The 19,213-nt window shown below is 62.8% G+C and overlaps 1 protein-coding gene across 1 annotated transcript in view; it reads left to right on the top strand.

The window, feature by feature from the left end:
• The window catches only part of LOC124233910 (lysine-specific demethylase PHF2), a 28,573-nt gene extending 12,961 nt beyond the window's left edge, over nucleotides 1-15,612 (top strand). The window contains exons 10-19 of the mRNA XM_046651200.1: nucleotides 213-332; nucleotides 873-991; nucleotides 3,038-3,216; nucleotides 3,355-3,425; nucleotides 4,319-4,479; nucleotides 9,873-10,147; nucleotides 11,579-11,674; nucleotides 12,167-12,276; nucleotides 12,860-13,274; nucleotides 13,986-15,612. Of these exons, the coding sequence (XP_046507156.1) occupies nucleotides 213-332; nucleotides 873-991; nucleotides 3,038-3,216; nucleotides 3,355-3,425; nucleotides 4,319-4,479; nucleotides 9,873-10,147; nucleotides 11,579-11,674; nucleotides 12,167-12,276; nucleotides 12,860-13,274; nucleotides 13,986-14,074 (1,635 nt within the window). The 3' untranslated portion in view covers nucleotides 14,075-15,612. The remainder of the gene's footprint in view (nucleotides 1-212; nucleotides 333-872; nucleotides 992-3,037; nucleotides 3,217-3,354; nucleotides 3,426-4,318; nucleotides 4,480-9,872; nucleotides 10,148-11,578; nucleotides 11,675-12,166; nucleotides 12,277-12,859; nucleotides 13,275-13,985) is intronic.
• The last annotated feature ends 3,601 nt before the right edge of the window (nucleotides 15,613-19,213 follow it).

The following is a 19,213-nucleotide window of genomic DNA, read 5'->3' as shown; positions in this document are numbered from 1 at the left end:
GTAGATGGGTGGGTGATGCATAGATGGATGGATGGGTGATGATGGAAGGATGGAATGGGTGAATGGGTGGTCGGCTGGGTGGATGAGCTTCTGTATGTGGGTCAGCTGGAGGCAGGAGCTCTGTGCTGTGGGCTCTTGCTCTTGTGCTGTAGCCTGAGGGTACCCTGCTGCCCTCCCATTTTTGCTGCTGGGTCACAGCTGCTGTGTTCTAGGCTACAAAGAGCGTCCTGAGTGTGCCCAACAAGGAGGTGATCAGCACACAGAACGACGTGGAGAGGCTAGAAATCCGAGAGCAAACTAAGAGCAAGTCGGAGGCCAAGTGGAAGTACAAGGTGAGATGTGTGCGTGTGCATGTGTGTGCGTGTGTGTGCGTATGTGTGCGTGCGTGAGGTGCATGAACCCACCCTCAGGGAGGGCTGCCTTCATGAGATGAGGTATACTGGGTGCATGTGGGCTTGGTGGCATGAGTGGAGGTGCACACCTGTGTGGCTGCGTGTGCGTGTTTGTGGGGTGTGTGCAGGCGTGTGTCTGCCTGTCCCCAGCTGGGCAGTGCTGTGAAGTTCTGTGAGGGTCTGGTCCTCCACGTGTGGCCTCCGGGGGCCGCCTTCTGAGGGGTTGCCTTGGGTGCACCCCGCCTAAGAGGCTGAGCGCGTTGCCCTCTGAGTTGACGGGTGGCGTTGCTCTTCGTGGCCGGGCCCATGTTGGAGCTCACACTCCCTGGAGCCGGGCACTGTCCCAGGCCGGGCCTGCAGGTCAGGGCTTCAGTGAGCGTGAGTGTCCAGGTGGATGTGGCCAGAGGGGGTCGGTCCTGCCGCCTCTGCCCACTGACCGCCTGCATGGGGCTCAAGGACAGTCCTGGGTTGGCTTTTCAGAACAGCAAACCCGACTCCCTGCTGAAGATGGAGGAAGAGCAGAAGTTGGAGAAGTCTCCTCTGTCAGGGAACAAGGACACCAAGTTCTCGTTTTCCTTCTCCAACAAGAAACTCCTGGGGTACGTGCATGTTCGTGCCAGGAGGGGCTGGTGCTTGCTGGGTTGCTGGCTGAGTCCAGAGTCCGGGATGGGCACCCTGAGGCGGTAAGCAGCATGTCCCAGAGGGAATGGGACTGCCTTTCTGCCATGGGCCTCAGTTTCCTCATCTGCGAGATGGGAGGAGAAGGCCACTTCCAGGTGGTGGAGAAACAGAGCGGACGAGTGTCTGGTGTCCATGCAGAGCCTGACGGGTGGGCGCCTTCCTCCCGAGAGCATGTGCCGAGGCCACTCAGCCAGCCGGGGGATGGGACTGGCCTGCAGCCCCCGGGGTCCTGACTGCATGGCCCTGAGCATGTCCTTGGTTTATCGGGAGCTCAGCGGCTGCGTCCCAGGACCTTTTACACAGCATTAACTCCACGACTGACGTGCTATAGAGAGTCAGACATGGAGGAGAGGAAGGCAGACACGACTCTATAATTGTGTCGCACCTGTGTGTGTGCAGGGCTGTGTGTGTGTGTGTGTGTACATGTGTGCATGAATGTAGTGTGTGTCTGTGTGCATGTACACATGTGTGTCGTGTGCGTGTGTGTACATGTGTGCATGAATGTGGTGTGTGTGCATGTCCACATGTGTGTACATGTGCGCATGAATGTGGTGTGTGTCTGTGTGCATGTACACATGTGTGTCGCGTGCGTGTGTGTACATGTGTGCATGAATGTGGTGTGTGTGCATGTACACATGTGTGTCGTGTGCGTGTGTGTACATGTGTGCATGAATGTGGTGTGTGTGCGTGTACACATGTGTGTGTACATGTGTGCATGAATTTGGTGTGTGTGCATGTACACATGTGTGTCGTGTGCGTGTGTGTACATGTGTGCATGAATGTGTTGTGTGTGTGCATGTACACATGTGTGTCGTGTGCGTGTGTGTGTACATGTGTGCATGAATGTGTTGTGTGTGCATGTACACATGTGTGTCGTGTGCGTGTGTGTACATGTGTGCATGAATGTGTTGTGTGTCTGTGTGCATGTACACATGTGTGTCGTGTGCGTGTGTGTACATGTGTGCATGAATGTGTGTGCATGTACACATGTGTGTCGTCTGCGTGTGTGTGTACATGTGTGCATGAATGTGTGTGTGCATGTACACATGTGTGTCGTCTGCGTGTGTGTACATGTGTGCATGAATGTGGTGTGTCTGTGTGCATGTACACATGTGTGTCGTGTGTGTACATGTGTGCATGAATGTGGTGTGCATGTACACATGTGTGTCGTGTGTATGAATGTGGTGTCTGTGTGCATGTACACATGTGTGTCGCGTGTGTACATGCGTGCATGAATGTGGTGTCTGTGTGCATGTACACATGTGTGTCGCGTGCGTGTGTGTACATGTGTGCATGAATGTGGTGTGTGTGCGTGTACACGTGTGTCGTGTGTGTGTGTGTGCATGAATGTGGTGTGTGTGTGCATGTACACATGTGTGTCGTGTGCGTGAGGCGTGACATAGCTCGTGCCCACACCTGGCAGGGCTGCCCGCGGCCATCCTCTAAGTTTCCGCTGTGACTCGGAGCTGTCCTCCTTGAGAATTGCAGACGTCCCGCCCTGGCCCACTGACCCCTGCCAAGCACCCGGCCTGCGCTGACTGGGGTGTAGGGGGGGTGACGGGGGTGGGGAGGTGGAGCGTGGCGGGCTCTCCCCGTCTGCGGGAGTCCTGCCTGCCCCGGAGGGAGACGAGCTCAATGATGATTTTTAGACCATTGCGTCTACACCAAGGCCCTGAATTTATTTTTCCAGAATAGCTCTGCAGAAAGCCCCGGCTGGTTGGCGCCGGCCCCACCTGGCTCTGAGCTCGTGTGAGGCCCAGAGCAGGCTGTGGGCCGGCCATGCGTGTCCAGGGGCTGGCAGGGGGAGGGCTGAGGCGGCGCTCAGGACGGGCCGGCATCAGGAGGAGGCCCGGGGCGGGGAGGCCTCCAGCTCGGCTGCTGGTCCTTTGAGGCCCATGCGGCGTGCTGGGGCCACTGGCCAGGCCGTGTGGACGCCCACTGACCGGCTGCTTCTGCCGCCCCAGCTCCAAGGCCCTCAAGCCGCAGCCGAGCCCGGGGGTGTTCGGGGCTTTGCAGAACTTCAAGGAGGACAAGCCGCAGCCCGTGCGGGACGAGTACGAGTACGTGTCGGACGACGGGGAGCTCAAGATCGACGAGTTTCCCATCCGGAGGAAGAAGAATGCCCCCAAGAGGGACTTGTCCTGTGAGTGGGGGGACGTGAGAGGGGCAGGCCCAGCCCCAAAAGGGCCATCTTGGGCGTGCGTGGTGGGCATCAGGTGTGGCCGGCCGGGCGCCGCTCCTCCCAAAGCCACTGCGGGACGCCTGTCTGCTCTGCTTCCAGTCTTACTGGACAAGAAGGAGGCGCTGCCCACACCCGTCACGAAGCCGAAGCTGGACTCTGCGCTGTACAAGGTGAGTGCTCTGGGGCGAGCGAGGGTCTGTCCCGGACCCTGGCTGTCCTCAGGGCTGTGGCCGCACGCTGCTTGGTGGAGCGTCTCTGACCGGGCTTTCTGCGTGGGGGGCAGGAGGGGCGTCCTCGTGGCCCACCCTTTCCTTGGGTGTCTTCGTGGGGAGCCAGGCTGGGCTCTGGATGTGGGATCGTGAGCCCTGGTGCTCCGCGCGAGAGGGACGGCAGTTGTGGGTGCATGGAGGGTCTGTGGGTCTCTGCGGGTGGGGGGCCTCTGGAGCTGCTCCTCCTAGCTGGACCTGCTGTGAAGGCTCATCTGATGCCTGATGACAGGGGCATGGGGTTGTGGCCCAGCCTGCTGAGGGTCCTACACTAAGGTGTGGGTGTGAAGTTAGATGACGTCTAAAGCCACATTCAACCCAGGGCGTGGCGGCCGTCACCAAGGAGGCCAGGGTTCCCCTCTGGGTCACACTCTACCTTGGGCGTCCCCATAGAGCTGCCTGTTGGGGCTCCCTGGGGTCCCTCCTGTGTGGGCACACTCTCCTGCCTGCTCCCCATCTGCACACCGGCCCCTCCTGTATCTGCTCAGTGCTGGGTCCTCGTATGCAGTCCTGTGAGCCAGCGCTCCTCTGTGGGACCGTGCAGGGTGTGGGGACAGCTCCGCCCTTGCGACGGGGTCGGGGGGTGCGGTGAGGGTGGCGGGAGTGGCTCCTCCACCCCGGTGGAGAGCTTGGCACCTAGGCCCTGCCGCTGCCGGGTGTGTCTGGCCAGCGGCCCCGAGGCGTGCGCTCCCACCAGGTGAGCTCTTTAAAAGCTTCTGTCACCTTCTCTCTGGGAAGGGAAACGGGAGCCCCTGTGCCCCGGCCACTCCCTGATGGCTGCCCTGTCCCCGCAGCAGAGCGACGACTCCTCTGACGAGGGCTCACTGCGCATCGACACGGACACGAAGCCCGCCCGCAACGCCAAGGTGAAGAAGGACGGTGGGGGCTCGGCCGCGGGCATCCTGGACCTGCTGCAGGCCAGCGAGGAGGTGGGCGCGCTCGACTACAACCCCAGCAGGTAGGCGGGCGCCCGTGGGCTGAGCGAGCGGGTGCTCACGCAGCGGGCACTGTGGCCGTGGTGGTTTGCGCGCAGGGGGCTCCGAGGCCCCACGTCCCAGAGGCTGGGCGGCCAGAGCAGGACCCTTGCCCAGCAGGGCTGGCGCCAGCAGCCAGAGAGCCACGTCAGGGCTGGCCATGCGGGTGCCGTGTGTCAGCGGAGCTCCCGAGCGAGGCACAGCACCCTGAGGACAGGTGCTCCTCCTGGTGCCTGGACAGGGAGGCGGCTGAGGAGCAATTCCAAGGGACACCGTGGCCGGAGGGGCTGCCGCACCTGGGGGCCCTTGCGCAAAACAGTGCTGCATTGGGCACCTGGTGGTGTTGGGGCTGCTTCGGCCTGGGATGTCCAGCATCTGTGTCGTGTCACTTCCCGAATGTCATAAAAGGAGCATAAGAACAATTCCAGGTCCTGTGTCCGGCGTCTGAATCAGGGGCCTTTGACGAGCCTCTCTGGGACCCCAAGGCTGGCTTTCCTGCAGGGACCTCTCCCTGCGGCAAGGGAGGCAGTGGCTTCAGAGCTTGACCAGGTTCCGGATCGCCACACCCACTGGGGGCACGTGGGAACCAAGCTAGACTGTCCTTGTAAAGCCCCAAGTAGCTTTGTGTCAAGACGTGGATTCACAGCCCAACCACAGGAGCCAGCAGCAGCCTGAGAGGGGCACAGACTTCGATTGCTGCAAGCTCAGGGCCCACCCAGTGCAGGGATTGACAGACAGTCCCCATACCCTGTGATTTCACCACAGGTTATATTAATAGAGGTTGTGGGCCCAGTTTGGGGGAGGTGATGGGTCTTGGCCCACCATGAGTCTGTCTGACCACACGTGGACCACTTGGTGTCCAGCTCTGGCCTGACCACGTTCAGGGTGCCTAGAGGGTGGAGAGCACAGCACTGTGACTTTGTGTGACAGATGCGTGGCCTGTCCAGGTGGGTCGGGAGCCCACTCACTGTGGGTGTAGGTGCTGGTCTTTTTCTGGAGGCGCCAGGATTCTAGGTGGGCAGGCAGGTGGCCGAGGACATGTGTCTGCTCGGCTGGGCCTGGCGGCTCTCCCTGCCGGGTCCACCAACCCCAGTTCTCTGACCCGAGAGAGACGGATTCGTCCCCTCTGGGCTTTACGTTGGCTGACGGGCTGGGCCTCATTTCTCCCGTGATGGTCCCACTTAGATTCTCTCTCAATCCCAGTTAAATTTTGGGTTTAAGCATGCGGCCATGTTTTTTCATGTGGAATTTCCACCAGTACCACTGACAGGTAACCAAGGGGTGGGGCCTTTGTGTCCCATGGCCTCCCTGCGCTGGGACCTGAGCCACCAGGGGTGGGCAGGGTGGCTCCCCTCCTGGACCTCAAGACATGAGATTCCCACCATGTGGATGGGGAAACTGAGGCTCAGAGAGCTTGGGCAGCTTGCTCAGGGCCACACTGCAAGGAGGTGGCAGAGGCAGGACTAGACTCTGTCTGCCTAACGGAAGCCGAGCGTGGGGGTCCTGGAAGGGTGACTGTGCTGGATGGTGATGTCCAGGCCGGAGTGGCTTGCCCTGAGGACGACAGGGCCCACCCGGCCTTCTGGCTGCCCACTTGGACCCCAGACCTGCACTCTGCTCGGCCCCCTCTGCCTCCAAGTCTGTGTTTCCAGAATTGAGGTCCCAGGGCTGCGTGGGCCTACAGAGGCCGCATGTCAGGCCGGTCTTGGACAGATGGACAGAGGGCCCCAGAGGCGGGTCCAGGCTTGGTCAGAGGGGGCTCTCGCTGGGCCACACAGCCGTCTTGTCTTCCACGAGTTACCGTCTCGCGTGCAGTGTACTGGTGCGGACGGTGCGGGCGTTTCCTCTCGAGGGTGGAGTGGCTGCAGGGTCCACGACTCTCCGAGGCGCAGACGGCCTGCGGGATCCGGTGTTCTCTCTCAGTACTGGTGCAAACCTAACCCCTCACTGCAGAGATGCCCTGTGGCCTTGGCCTGGTCGGGACCCTGGCCTGAGGCTCCTCCCCTCTGAGGTGCTGATGCCCGGGGCCGGCTCCGCACCCTTGGGGCCAGCGCCTCAGTGACCGGTTGATGCTCAGACCTCGGAGAGGAGCCCGAGACGCCCTGGGACCCCCGCAAGGTCCAGGGAGAGGCACCCCGAGAGGAGGGCAGCCGGGGTGCAGATGCTCTGACCACTCTGAGGCACACGTGTGCCCTTGCACACGCCTGCACACGTGCACGCGTGTCCGCCGGGCCGGCCCCCCAGCCCACCACAGGCGGTTCTTCTCCCAAGTCTCCCATTTGGAGCGTCGGTCAGCTTTTGATGGTCCACTTGCTCTGTTCTAAGTATTCACTGTTTGGGAAAAAACAGCTGAAGAAACGGAGGAAAATATGTTAATTTCTTGTGGATGGTTTACTTGGTGTTTGCCGCTGGGGGGAAAGCAGAGGATTTTGGTATGATAATTGGAGGATTAAGGTATTATTTTCCATGCGCGCTGGTTAGACTTTGCTCCCTAATTTGTCGGCCACACGTGGACAGGCGGGGGGCTGGGGCGGGCGTGTGGCCCTGGGCTCCGCAGCCCTCCTTGGGTTGCAGCCAAGCTGGGCTGGGACCACAAGGTCCCGATGGCCCAGGCGGGTGGGCGTGGCCTCCCGGGGGACACTCGCAGTGGGTGTCCTGGCCCCTGCCCTTCCGGTCCTGTCCCGCCGTGAGGCTGCGTGAGGGGCCACGAGACCTTCAGGGCGGGGACTGGGCTGGGCTGGGCTGGGCTGCATCGGGCCCCAGGGGCCTGTGCAAGGTGGAGGGCCCTCTGTGGGCCTTGCTGGTTCCCCTGCTGGGTCGATTCTGTCCTTGCTCAGGAGCATTGGTGACAACGGTGCAGCCATGACACTGTGGCTGCCAAATGCCATGCACTCTTGGCTGGGTCTGGGCAGCCCTTTGCCCCTGGGCGTGGATAGGGTGGGCCGGGCACTGGGGCGGGCGGAGGGCCCATTATGGGGACCGACTCTCCAGGGTGTCTGACGTACTTGATTTCCCGGTGGTTGCGGCCTTGGAACGGCAGTCCTGTTGTCGGGCTGCAGTGAAACCTCTGAACACAGAGGTCTGGCGTGTCTTGGAGGCAGGGAAGTGGCCCTGTGGATGGCTGCCCAGAGAGGCACCCACTCGTCGACCCCCTCCCCGCCGGCTCAGGGCTGAGCCCCTGCTGGAGCCTAGTGGTGCCCCTTGCAGGATGGCTTTGGTCCAGACTTGCCTCAGTGGCCCCCGGGGCAGCCAGGGGTCCCTCTGAGTCTGCGTCCCCGGGCCAACTCCCGCTCCCCGTCCCGCCCCGGCCACAGTCTTGGGAACCTTGTTTCTGAGCAGGGTCTCGTGCTGCCTTCTCGTGTTAATGATCTTACTAAATGTGCTTCAAACACTCAAGTGGGGCTGGGGGCGGGGGAGGCTGCCTAAGAGCAGAACACAGAGCCCCCGGGGCACTTCCAGGTGTACCTCTGTTACAGCAGCCCCGAGGTCAAGTCCGTCTTCTGGGGGCACACGGGGCAGGCAAGAGGGGCCAACATGTCAGAAGCGCAGGGCCCGACCTCTGCTGCCTCTTCCCGGGTCTCTTGCGTCTGTGATGGGGGAGGTGGGCTAAGCGGGGCCATGCTCCCCCCACCCCACGCCTGGCTCCTGGCCCTGCCCCCCAGGGTCCCAGGGAGTGGAGGGAGGTCAGCCCTGGAGCACTTGATGCAACAGGAGGTGTGGCCGGCTCCCGCAGCCCGGCTGGGCTGTCCTGTCCGGGGTGAGCCGTCCTGTCCCTGGTGGCCCAAAGCCTAGGGTGGTGGGCAAGGGTGAGGACACGAAATGGCCCCCGAAGGGAGACGCAGGCTGAGCAGGCCCACTGGGAGCTGCCGGCCTGGGCGTCAGCTGCCTTGTGAGGAGGGCTGGGGGGACCAGGGTGGGACCCTCCGTTCTGGCCGCACAGGGACACCTGGAGCCAGGCCGGTCCCGAGCTCCAGGCAGGCCTGGGCGTCGGTGTTCCTCAAGCTGCCGTGGTGATTCTGGCGCACGGACAGGTTGATGGGTCTTGGCTGCAGGAGGTGTGGGCTGGGCAGGGGCAGGCTGGGGGCAGGAAAGTGGGCCCAGGGGGCGTGGAACAGAACAGGTCCCCTGAGGACCCTGTGGGAGGATCCACAGGAACAAGGAGGGCACCAGCACTGCTGGAGGAACCCAGAACTCAGCCAGGAGGAGCCTCCCACCCAGCAGCGTCTGGACCCCACTCTGTGTGGGGAGGTGCCACTGCCCACCCTCCCAGAGCCCAGGCTGCGGCACAGAGAACACAGAGTCGGGCAGTGGCACAGGCTGCACTGGGTGTTTTGGAAGCCAGAGCAGGTCCTTGTGGAGGGAGGGGACAGTGTAGCTACGAGGAGGGAGCAGGGGCACAGGTGTAGGGCAGGGGCCAAGGACGTGGCCAGGAAAGCACAGGCCAGGTGCAGGGGTCAGCACTGCCCAGAGCTGGACAGCGGCGGGGTGTGGGGTCAGCGGACCGAAAGGTGGCCTCGACCTCAAGAAGTAGCCTTGTTTCAGCCTGGGTATCAGGGGCTAGGAGGGTCTACACCAGGCTGACCTGAGTGTGTCTGTGGCCACCAGGTGAGTTACAGGTGTAGGTGCAGAGTAGGTGTAGATGTAGATGCAGGTGTATGTGCAAGTGCCGGTATGGGTGCAGGTGTGGGTGCAGGTGTGGGTGCAGGTGTGGGTGCAGATGCGGGCGTGAGTGCAGGTGCAGGTGCAGGTGTAGATGTGGGCGTGAGTGCAGGTGCAGGTGTAGATGTGGGCGTGAGTGCAGGTGCAGGTGTGGGTGTAGATGTGGGCGTGAGTGCAGGTGCAGGTGTGGGTGTAGATGTGGATGTGGGTGTTGGTGCAGATCGAGGTGCAGGTGCAGGTGCAGCCATGGAGAGAAGATGTGGGTCACTGGGGAGAGCATGTGTCGTGGGAGGGAGAGGGCCGTGCTGCCTCCATGTCAGGGTGCCAGATGGGAGGGTGCCCGTGAAGGTTCAGGAGAAGGGGCGCCCAGGGCTGGGGCTGAGGGCAAGGGTTCACAGCAGGAGAGCAGCACAGAGTGGGCTGAGAGGTCCCCTCTCCCTCTGCCCTTCCTCCCTCCCTCCACTTCCCCATCCTAGCGTCCCGTCTGTGTCCCAAGGCCTCCAGCCGTCCCTGTGGAGTGGGGGGGTGGGCAGAAAGTGGGGGAGTGGGCGGCAGGCCATTTCCATGGGGAAGTCATCAGCCACCACCATCCTCCACCCCACCCCCTCTGCTGGGCGCTGGGCGGCAGGATGCCGGGCCGCGAACCCTGGGCTACAGGCTGTGTTGTGAGCTGTGGGCTGTGGGCCGCCGCCTGAGTCCTGTCTCTCTGTGCCTCCAGCCAGCCCCCGGCCTCCCCCAGCACGCAGGAAGCCATTCAGGGGATGCTGTCCATGGCCAACCTGCAGGCCTCCGACTCCTGCCTGCAGACCGCATGGGGCGCCGGCCAGGCCAAGGGCAGCTCCCTGGCGGCCCACGGCGCCCGGAAGAATGGGGCTGGTGGCAAGAGCGCGGGCAAGCGGCTGCTGAAGAGGGCGGCCAAGAGCAGCGTGGACCTGGACGACTATGAGGAGGAACAGGACCACCTGGACGCCTGCTTCAAGGACTCGGACTACGGTGAGCACCGCGGGGACCTCTGCAGCCGAGGGGGGCTCCTCCCCGGCCCCTTTCATGAGATGAGGTTCACAGACATTAAAAGTCACCCTTTAAAAGGATGCAGCTCAGTGGTGCTCTGTGTATTTGAGGGTGTGCACCCCCATCGTCACCTGAGAGGAAGCCCTGCCCACAGCCGCCGGCAGTCCCGTCCTCCCTGGCCGCCATAGCCATGGTCCCTGCTGCCTCCAGATGTCCCCTCCCAGACATGTCGTGTCAAGTATGGAATCGCAGGAGGCTGGTCCTCTTGAGCTCTGTGGGGTCCCCCTGTGGCAGCACCCCTTCCCTTTCTGGCTGAGTGCTGTCCCCCTGGAGTCCACGCCACATCTGCTCATCCAGCCTCCATCCACGACACGGGGGGCTTCTGCCTCTTGGTGCCTGTAACTCGTCTGCTGTGAATGTGGTGTGTGGGCTGTCTTGGCCCATGTGCACACGCCCCGGTGTGTACCTGGGAGGGGCATTGCTTGCTGGAAGGCTGCTGCCTCTTGCTCTCCTGGGACCTGTCTGGCCGTCCTGCATGCAGCAGCACCACTCCACGCTCACAGCCGCGTTCAGACCGCATCCCCCGGCTGTCTCTGTGTGGATGGAGAAACTGAGGCCCAGGGTGGCTGGGGACTGTGTCTGAGGTGGGCAGTGGGTTGGGGGCTAGGCCATGGCTATGACCTCCTCCTAGGGGAAGGGACCCCTCCCACCATAGGCCCTGCACCCGGGCTCCAGGGCTCCGGAGGAGCTGCCTTTGGCCGCATGGGGGGTTCAGAGCGAGGAGCTCCCTCCATGCCTGGCCCACTGCTGGGCATGTCCCCTAGGGTGCAGCCTGCTGGCACCGGCCCGCTGTTCACTCCCAAGTGGGCTGCAGGGTGCTGGCACGGCACCATCCGAGGGTCCGAGGGCCACTTGGTGGGGCTGGCCCTGCCCCGTCTGCTGGACACATTGGGCCTCGCAGTGGAGCCTGCTGGTCTGACAGGCAGACTGACAGCAGAGCGGACTCTGTTCCTGGGCTCCCTCAGGGCATGGAGTGGGTCCTGGGGCTCAGATGCCACCGGCCCTGGAGTGTGAAGGTCACAGCCTGTGGTGGGTGGCACCTGGCACATCCCCTGGCAGCCATGTGGGCTCCCTCCTCCCAAGACTCGCTCAGGCAGCCTGTGGGCCGTCAGAAGTTCTCTTCTCTGCTGGCAGCAGAGAGCCCGACGGTCTGAGAAGAACCGGGCACCAGTGGGGGCTGTGGCCAGGCTGGGCCGGCACCCCGGGGGCTGGATGGGGCCTCTCACCCAGCCGGTCCCTGCCCCTCTCTGCACCTCAGGGGGGCCTGGGCTAGACGATTCTGGGATCACCTGTGCCCGGGGACACCAGTCACCAGTTGGCCAGCGGCTCAGTTCTTCTTCTCTTGTCCCCTAGTTTACCCCTCCCTGGAGTCCGACGAGGACAGCCCCGTCTTCAAGTCTCGGTCCAAAAAGAGGAAAGGCTCGGACGACGCTCCCTACAGCCCGACAGGTAGCAGGGGGGCCAGGAGGGGCTCTGTCCACCATGACGTGAGCCACGTGGGCCCCTGGCTCTGTGTGGGGCTCAGACGGGGTGCCCCCTTCCTGCGGGAGCCTGACTGGGGCTCCCTCCCATGACCCCAGCCTGGGTGCCTGTGCAGCTCACCCGCAGGCATCCTGGCTCCTGCGAGAGGGCCATGCAGGGCCCACGGGGGCAGGCCTCTGCCAGCGGCTCCTCAGTGAGCAGCCCCAGGAGGCCCACCTTCGCACGGGCCCCCTCTTGGCAGCTGGTGGGGTGGGGGCCTTGTCCACCTTCCGCATGACCCCTGCCTGCTGTCTCCCAACTTGCTGGCACGGGGACCCCCCTACCCTTGGTCATTGCGCTGACCCTCCCCGAGTGGTAATGTGTCCCTGGGACTCGAGGACAGACTGCAGTGGAATCGGGGCACCCAGGAGGGTGCAGGGTGGCGCGGCACTCGAGGCAGGCTGGCCTTCTCTCCTACAGCGAGGGTCGGCCCATCGGTGCCAAGGCAGGACAGGCCTGTGCGTGAGGGGACCAGAGTGGCCTCCATCGAGACCGGGCTGGCAGCCGCTGCGGCCAAGCTGTCCCAACAGGTGAGCAGCGGTCCCTGCTTGGGCTCAGGCACCCCAGACGCCTCTGCTCCTTCCCAGCCCTGTGCACAGACCACCCGGGCTGGGGGCTGCCACAAGCTTGGGAACATTTGAGTGTTGCTGACCCCATTCCTCCAGGCCCCCAAGTCCCTCAAATGGGGTGTGAGGAAGCCCAAATGGGGACAGAAGTCCCACGGCAGCTGAGTCGGGTGCCAGGGGGTTGGGGTGATGGGTGGGGGTCCGTCCTACACCCACCACTAGGTAAACTCAGATTGAGCGGGGCCCAACTACGTGGCCAGTGCTGGTGCCGCATTTGTGTGTCCCTGTGTCCAGGACGGCCCACCTCACGGCGGGGTGTGTTGGTCCCTCCACAGGCCCCCACACTGCTCTGGGGGGCTCACGGTGGCCAGATGTGAGGCTCAGGCATAGCCCCGCAGTCCCAGCCCTTCCTGCTCCTGCAGCGCCGGCAAGCTCTGCTTTACCAGAGAGGCCTCCTGCCCGGGGGGCCGAGCCATGCAGGCTGCTCCCCAGCCTCTGAGGCCCAGCCAGCCCTGCCAGGTAACATGCCTGCGTGTTTTGTTCAAAGGAGGAACAGAAAAGCAGGAAGAAAAAAAACACCAAAAGGAAGCTGACTCCCAACACCGCCTCCCCCTCTGCCTCTGCCAGCACCACCTCGGCCTCTACCACCTCGGCCAGCACCACCTCGGCCTCTACCACCTCGGCTTCCACCACCTCGGCCTCCACCACCTCGGCCTCCATCACCCCGGCCTCCACCACCCCGGCCTCCACCAGCACGGCCAGCAGCCAGGCCTCGCAGGAGGGCAGCTCGCCTGAGCCCCTGCCGGAGTCGCACAGCAGCAGCCTGGCTGACCATGAGTACACGGCAGCCGGTGCCTTTGCCGGGGCCCAGGCTGGCCGCACCTCCCAGCCCATGGCCCCCGGGGTCTTCCTCACACAGAGGCGGCCCTCTGCGTCGTCCCCCAACAACACTGCTGCCAAAGGTACCGTGCCCGCCGGCCCTGAGTGGCCTACACTCACAGACTGTCCTCTAGACAGGTCTTCTTTGTCCCCACAAAGCCCTGAGCACGTGTGGCCCCGCTCTCCGTCAGTGTGTGAAAGAAATGGTCCCACTTGGGTAGAGAGCGAGGGTTACCCACCAGGGGGTTCTGGTCACCTCCGAGTGAGGTCCAGCCCCCTCAGGCCCTCAGGGCCTCGGCTTTGGGGCCCGGCTTGGAGTCAGGGTGTGGTCAGCAGTTTGCCGAAAGTTCGCTGGGAGGGGCCCCGGGTGACCCAGGCTCCTCTGTGTGAACTAGGGGTGGGACAGGAGGCGGGGTCCCATGGTGTCCCCACTGTCACCCCCAAGGCGCCTGATCTGTGTGCACCGTGGCCGCGAGACCCAGCTGGCCCTGGACACAGGGCGTGGCTGCAGGTGCCCTGCCGCCAGAAGGTGGGGCGGGGCCCTCACTTTGTAGTACTGTGTCCTCTGCCCGTCCCCACCCACTCAGCACAGCGCAGCCCCTCCACCGCAGCCCCCTAGTCCACGCAGCCTCTGAGCCACTCGCTTTGTCGCCGATTGGTCGTTTCGCAGGGGTGTGGAGACCAGGGCTCGGGCGTCGCAGACCCTCGTACAGAGGAGTTGCAGACCGCCCTGCGCGGGGCTCCTCTTGCCCCTTCGCTCATCGGCCTTTTTGTGTCTCCACCTCTGCTCCCAGGAAAACGTACAAAAAAGGGCATGGCCACCGCCAAGCAGAGGCTTGGGAAAATTTTGAAAATTCATCGGAACGGGAAGCTGCTCCTTTAAAGTTTGGAGAGCCAGGACCCTTCTGCTCCGCTCAGGACCCCGGAGCCCCGCGAGAACATCAGCCCCGAGGAGGGCGGCCACGCTGCCTCACCCCAGGGAGGGCCTGGCCTCCTCCCGGCTACCACGCCCCCCCGCATGAGCACCTGTTGCTTCAGCAGGCGGAGCTCGCTGATACGGACACATGTCCTTTCTCAAGTTGCTTAGAGTGACCAGTTCCCGCAACGCGGCCCTGCCAGTTTGAGGACCATTCCAGTTTCAGGACAGCCTCCAGGCACTCCAGAGTGTGGGTGTGATTGCAGGGCCTCCGCAGCTCTGCTGGGAGCACAAGTCCTTCGAGGAAGGAGTGAGCCAACGCTCACCAGGCTCAGAGTCTGAGCTGGCCATAGGCTGGCAGCCTCCAGAGGCTTAAAAAAAGGCAAAGAAGACTAGAGAGGAAGAGGAGAAAGTGGGGTGTTCATGTGCCCCTCTTCTCTTCCTGAGTAATTCTCAGACAAGTCCAGAGAGCATTTGGCCCAGCCAGGTGAGGGGCTTCTGTGCTCTCTGGCCGGCAGGTGGCAGGCCGAATGGTGGATGTTGTGCCCTGAATGCCTGGGGCATTTCTTGGGACGACTGGGGCCGGCAGCAGGGTCAGAGTGTTAGTGGGCAGGGGAGCCTCCATGGGGTCCCTGGGGAAGGGCTCCAGCCCAGCCACAATGTGGGGCCCAGGGGGCTCCGGCTAAGCCACATGGGTGGGCCTCATCCAGCCCCATCAGCTACACTCCGAGAAGCACTTCTCAGCCAAGGCGCCCTGCCCTGGGCCTGGTGGGGTGGCTGGGCAGCCAAGGATGCAGGGGCAGGCACTTCTGTCTTGTCACCTGTTGGTGTTTGGTGTCGAGTGCATGGTGGCTCCTGGACCATGTGTCCACCCATCGACACGAAGGGGCTGGATTTGTTTCTCAGGCAATCCTGTATTTTAATTTTAGATGTATTTCCTGAAGCATATTTTTCATAGAATGTAGCGTGTAAATAGCTTTTTAAATAACTTTTTTTATAAGAGTAAAAGTATCTTTAGGAATTTCTTTCTATAGAGTCCTTCATTAACATTTCTACAAGTTTTTTGCCGAGTATGATGAACAGTTGGGTTTCTGATGCTTTTCCTTTTCCTTCTTCCTTTCGATTGTTACGGTTATTATTACGATTATTTCTTTTAGGACTAAAGTATTGCCTGAAAAACAAGTGATGTCTGTGCAGCCTTATCTCTGTCTTTACAGAAGCAAGCAGTACACACGAGATCTGTTTCAGACCCGTCTGAAGAGGAATCTTCCACTTGAATACCAGCTCTTTCTTTCCCTCTTGTTGACGAAGGGGTGGGGACAGTAATTTCACTAGCACCTTGTGGAGTGTTCTGTGTTTTGTGATGCTGTAATTTATTAATGTTTGTAGCTTTTTATATTTGTACATTTCTTATGAGCTTTGTTTATATGCCCGTCCCTGGGTGTTCTGTCCATGAGGAGAGGCAGCTTCGCACAGGCCTGGCCACCCTCGTCCTGTCGGGGGGATGCGGCCCTGGGCTGGGAAGGCGAGGCTCCCGGGGCCCCGACCTTCCTGCCCGGCGTTTGAAGGTCTCCCGTCCTTGTTGAACATTTATATGGTCTAACCCGGCCATCAGGCTGTTCTCTCGCTCGCTCTCTCTTTTATTTTTTTAATTTTATTATTATTATTTTGGCAACATGTACATTTCTAACAAAGTTTATTGTGGCTATTAAAGTGTTTTATTTCCCAATTCATATTACTCTTGTATCGAGTCCATGAGGTCTAAGGCAACTTAGACCAAAATTTTAAAAGAGTAAAACTATTTCAGGTTTTGTACAGAACCACGTCTGCGTCATTTCTGCCTCGTCTGCCGTCGTCTCCCCCAGTGGTGAGGGCGGTGGGGTCCTCAGCTGCGGGAGGGAGGCGCTGTGGGCCGGTGGGCGGGGTGTCGGGGGGCAGTTGTGCCAGGCACAGGCCCCGCCACCAGCATGCCCCTCAGAAAGCCCCCGGATTTCCCACAGGGCCCGTGCACTGCCCTGCACCCCAAAGCTGCAGCACCCTGAGCCAGCCTGCAGAAGATGGCAGAAGAGACCCCCAGGTGGGCAGCCTTTGGGACCCCAGTGATACCAGCCCCAGCCCCCGGCGTCCTTGGGAGCCTCTAGAACTTTCTTAGGGCTCACAGGTGTGCAGCTGAGCCGAGTCCAGTGAGCACAGGGCCGCACATGGAGGCACCAGGAATGTGTGCAGGATTTCTGTCTAAATCCGACTTATTCACAACAAATGAAACAAAGCAGACCCCCCCCCCCCCCCCCCCCCCCCCCCCGCAACAGATGTACATCGTAGTGAGCATTGTGGAGTAGGATGATCGCAGAAAGACCAGCCGGCCGGAGGGGCCACCGTGAGGAAAGCCTGGGCCCTGGGACGCAGCATTCTCCCCAGGCACCCACACAGCCTGAGTCCACACCACTGGACCCCACAAGAGGTGGTGGCCTCTGCACACCCCTAGGTCGGGCACTCCCCCTGCCTGCCAGCTGTTCGGTTGCTGCCCAGATCCAGCCAGATTCTGTGGCTCCCTCTGGGGTCCTCACACTCTCACCTCAGGGCCACTGGGGGACCCTGCCTGGTCCTGGGCTGCTCTGTGCAGCCCCTCCAGGCTCAGCTCTGGACCCTCACCACATCCAGGCCAGCCGGTTCTGCCCCCGGGCCCTTGAGGCTGAACTGTCTGGGTGCTCCTTGGGTCCCCCCACCCCAGTGTGGCTGTGGGGACTGGACGTTCAGAGGGCTGCGCAGGAGCTGGGGCCTGGGCCTGGGGAGGGGCTTGCAGAGGGTGCCCAGAGTTTCCAGCCCCCCACCCCGTCTGGAGCTCCACCTGAAAACTCCTGGTGCCCCCATCAGTGGCCCTGGCAGCCCGTGTGCAAGGTGTCTGGGCGTGTGTGTGAGCGAACCTGGGATGTGCATCTCTGGGTGTGCTCGCGTCCCCTCAAGCTTGGCCCTGGCTGCAGCCCTCCTGGGGTCTTCTCCGCCTCTCTGTGCAGGGCAGACAGCCCAGTGACTGACCTGGGAGGGGAGGGACAGGGAGACCTCACGGACCCAGCCCCTCACCTGACAGGTGCATCAACAGCCCAGAGAGAAGCCCTGCGGGGACCAGACTTGAGTGCTGGGGGGCCTCTCTGGCTCACCACCATTTCTCAGCGCCCTGGTGGCAGGTGGCTGTGTGAGTGGAGCACGTGCGTCCTGTTCACGTGGCCCCAGGGGCGGCAGGATGCCAGCAACCTGGAGCTCCCACTCTGGGGACAGCTGCCCCGGAGAGCCCCCTGGCCAGCTACAGACTTGGCAAGAACAAAACACCAAGGGTGGGCGTCAAGCCTCTGAGAGGTGGTGCTGTTTGTTACTGCAGCCTGTGCTCACCTGGTCTGAGCGGGACGCACGCGTGGGGCAGCCTGTGCACGGACACCACTGGGTGGAAATAAACAGACTGCCCCTGGGCTCACCGCTAGAGGCAGCTTGGACTCCAGGGCGGTTTCTGAGCACCTGCTGTGTGCCCCGCTTTGTGTAGAGAACCTTCGGGAGCCCTCACTGGGGCCAGGCACAAGCCCATTTGGTGGAGGAGGACCCAAGCTGGAGCGGGAACCAGCTTCCCGACGCCCCTCGGGGAGCCCAGGCCTTGCCAGCCCTGGGACCCACCCCGGTGTCTGTCCCCTCTGCAGGGAGGACACCCCGTGGGTTTTCTCACATCCTGGGCAGACACGGGTCTGGGAGGGTCCCGCCAGCTGCCCCTGGGAGAGGGGAAGGCCCCAGGGCAGGCGGCCGGCCGTTGGGGTGGTCAGACATACCGGGTGGGGCTGGAGCTGGCTGAGTGCCAGGGGGCATCCAAACGGTTGGGGAACTCCAGGTGATGGGGAGCCCCCTGGGTTACTGAGCAGGCGCAGTGGGCTCTCAGGAGAGTAGCCCGCTGGGGGCCGGCCAGGGACGAGGGGCTTCCCGTCCGCCATGCTCCCCTCCTCCCTCCCGTCTCCCCCCGGGGCTCCCCCTCCCCTGGGGCTCCTCCCCCTTCCCCTCCTCTCTCCTCTCCTCTCCCGCGGGGCTCCCCTCCTCCTCCCCTTCCCCGCAGCTACCCCCTCCCCTCCTTCTCCCCTCCCTCCCAGGCTCCCCCTCCCCCCAGGGTCCCCCGCCTGGGCCCCTCGGGCGCGTGTTCCCATCATCTCCGTGTGGCGGGGAGCTCAGCTTCGCAGGGTCCTACCAGGTGCCCAGAGCCCCTGACCGACCAGCCCGGACCCGCGGGAAGGGTCCCCCCGGGGCAGTGCCGAGAGCGCCCACCAGGGGGCAGGGGCGGGCCGGGAACGGGCGGGCGGCGGCTCCTCAGGGCTCCTGCCGAACGGACCGCGCTGGGGGCTGGGACTGACAGTCAGGTCCGCGTCGTCCTGAGCTGGGCCAGGCCGGGTGCCAGGACCCGTGTCGGCGCATCCGCCCTCACAATTGCCCCCTGGGGAAGGTCCTAGGACTGCTTCTCTCAGACGGGAAACTGAGGCACAGAGTCTCGCAGCTGGTGGAGCTGGGGTTCAAGTCCAGGCAGAGCCTTTGGGCTTATGAGGGAAACTACCCCACAGACGGCGGGCAGCTCCCCAAGGCCCCAGGAGGAGGAGCTGTGCCCAGAGCAGAGAGAAAGAACTGCTGCGCAAAGGCCCTGAGGTGGGGACCAGGTGAGAGGCGGTCTCTGAGGCCCACTGGAGCGAGGGGCTGAGCGCGGGGCAGCAGGCAGGCTGCCCTGTGGCCCTCGGATCTTTCCCAAAGGCACTGTGCCATCCCCTCACCCGGCTCTCCCCTCCATCACGGGGTCTCCCTCCTTCCCAGGCTGCAGAGACCCTGAGCCCCAGCGTCCACCACTCCTCCCCCTCTGGGCCCTGTCCCCACCGCCGTGCACAGCCCTGAGCGAGGAGCCCTCTTTGCAGATGGGGACACTGAGGCAGGTCTCGCGGGCGACGCGTGGCTGCGGGGAGTCTCTGCATGCTTGCCCACGGTGCTGCGAGGCTGGATGGAGAGTCGAGGGGGCCCCCAGGCAGTGTGTAAGAAGGATGCTGCTGCTGTGAAGATGCGGCCGCGGTCTGTTACTGGTGGTTCCCAATAACA

Source organism: Equus quagga, unplaced genomic scaffold, assembly GCF_021613505.1.
Source record: "Equus quagga isolate Etosha38 unplaced genomic scaffold, UCLA_HA_Equagga_1.0 270_RagTag, whole genome shotgun sequence".
NCBI classification, from domain to species: Eukaryota; Metazoa; Chordata; class Mammalia; order Perissodactyla; family Equidae; genus Equus; species Equus quagga.
The sequence above is the reverse complement of the archived record's forward strand: the minus strand, read 5'-3'. Positions and strand labels throughout refer to the sequence as shown.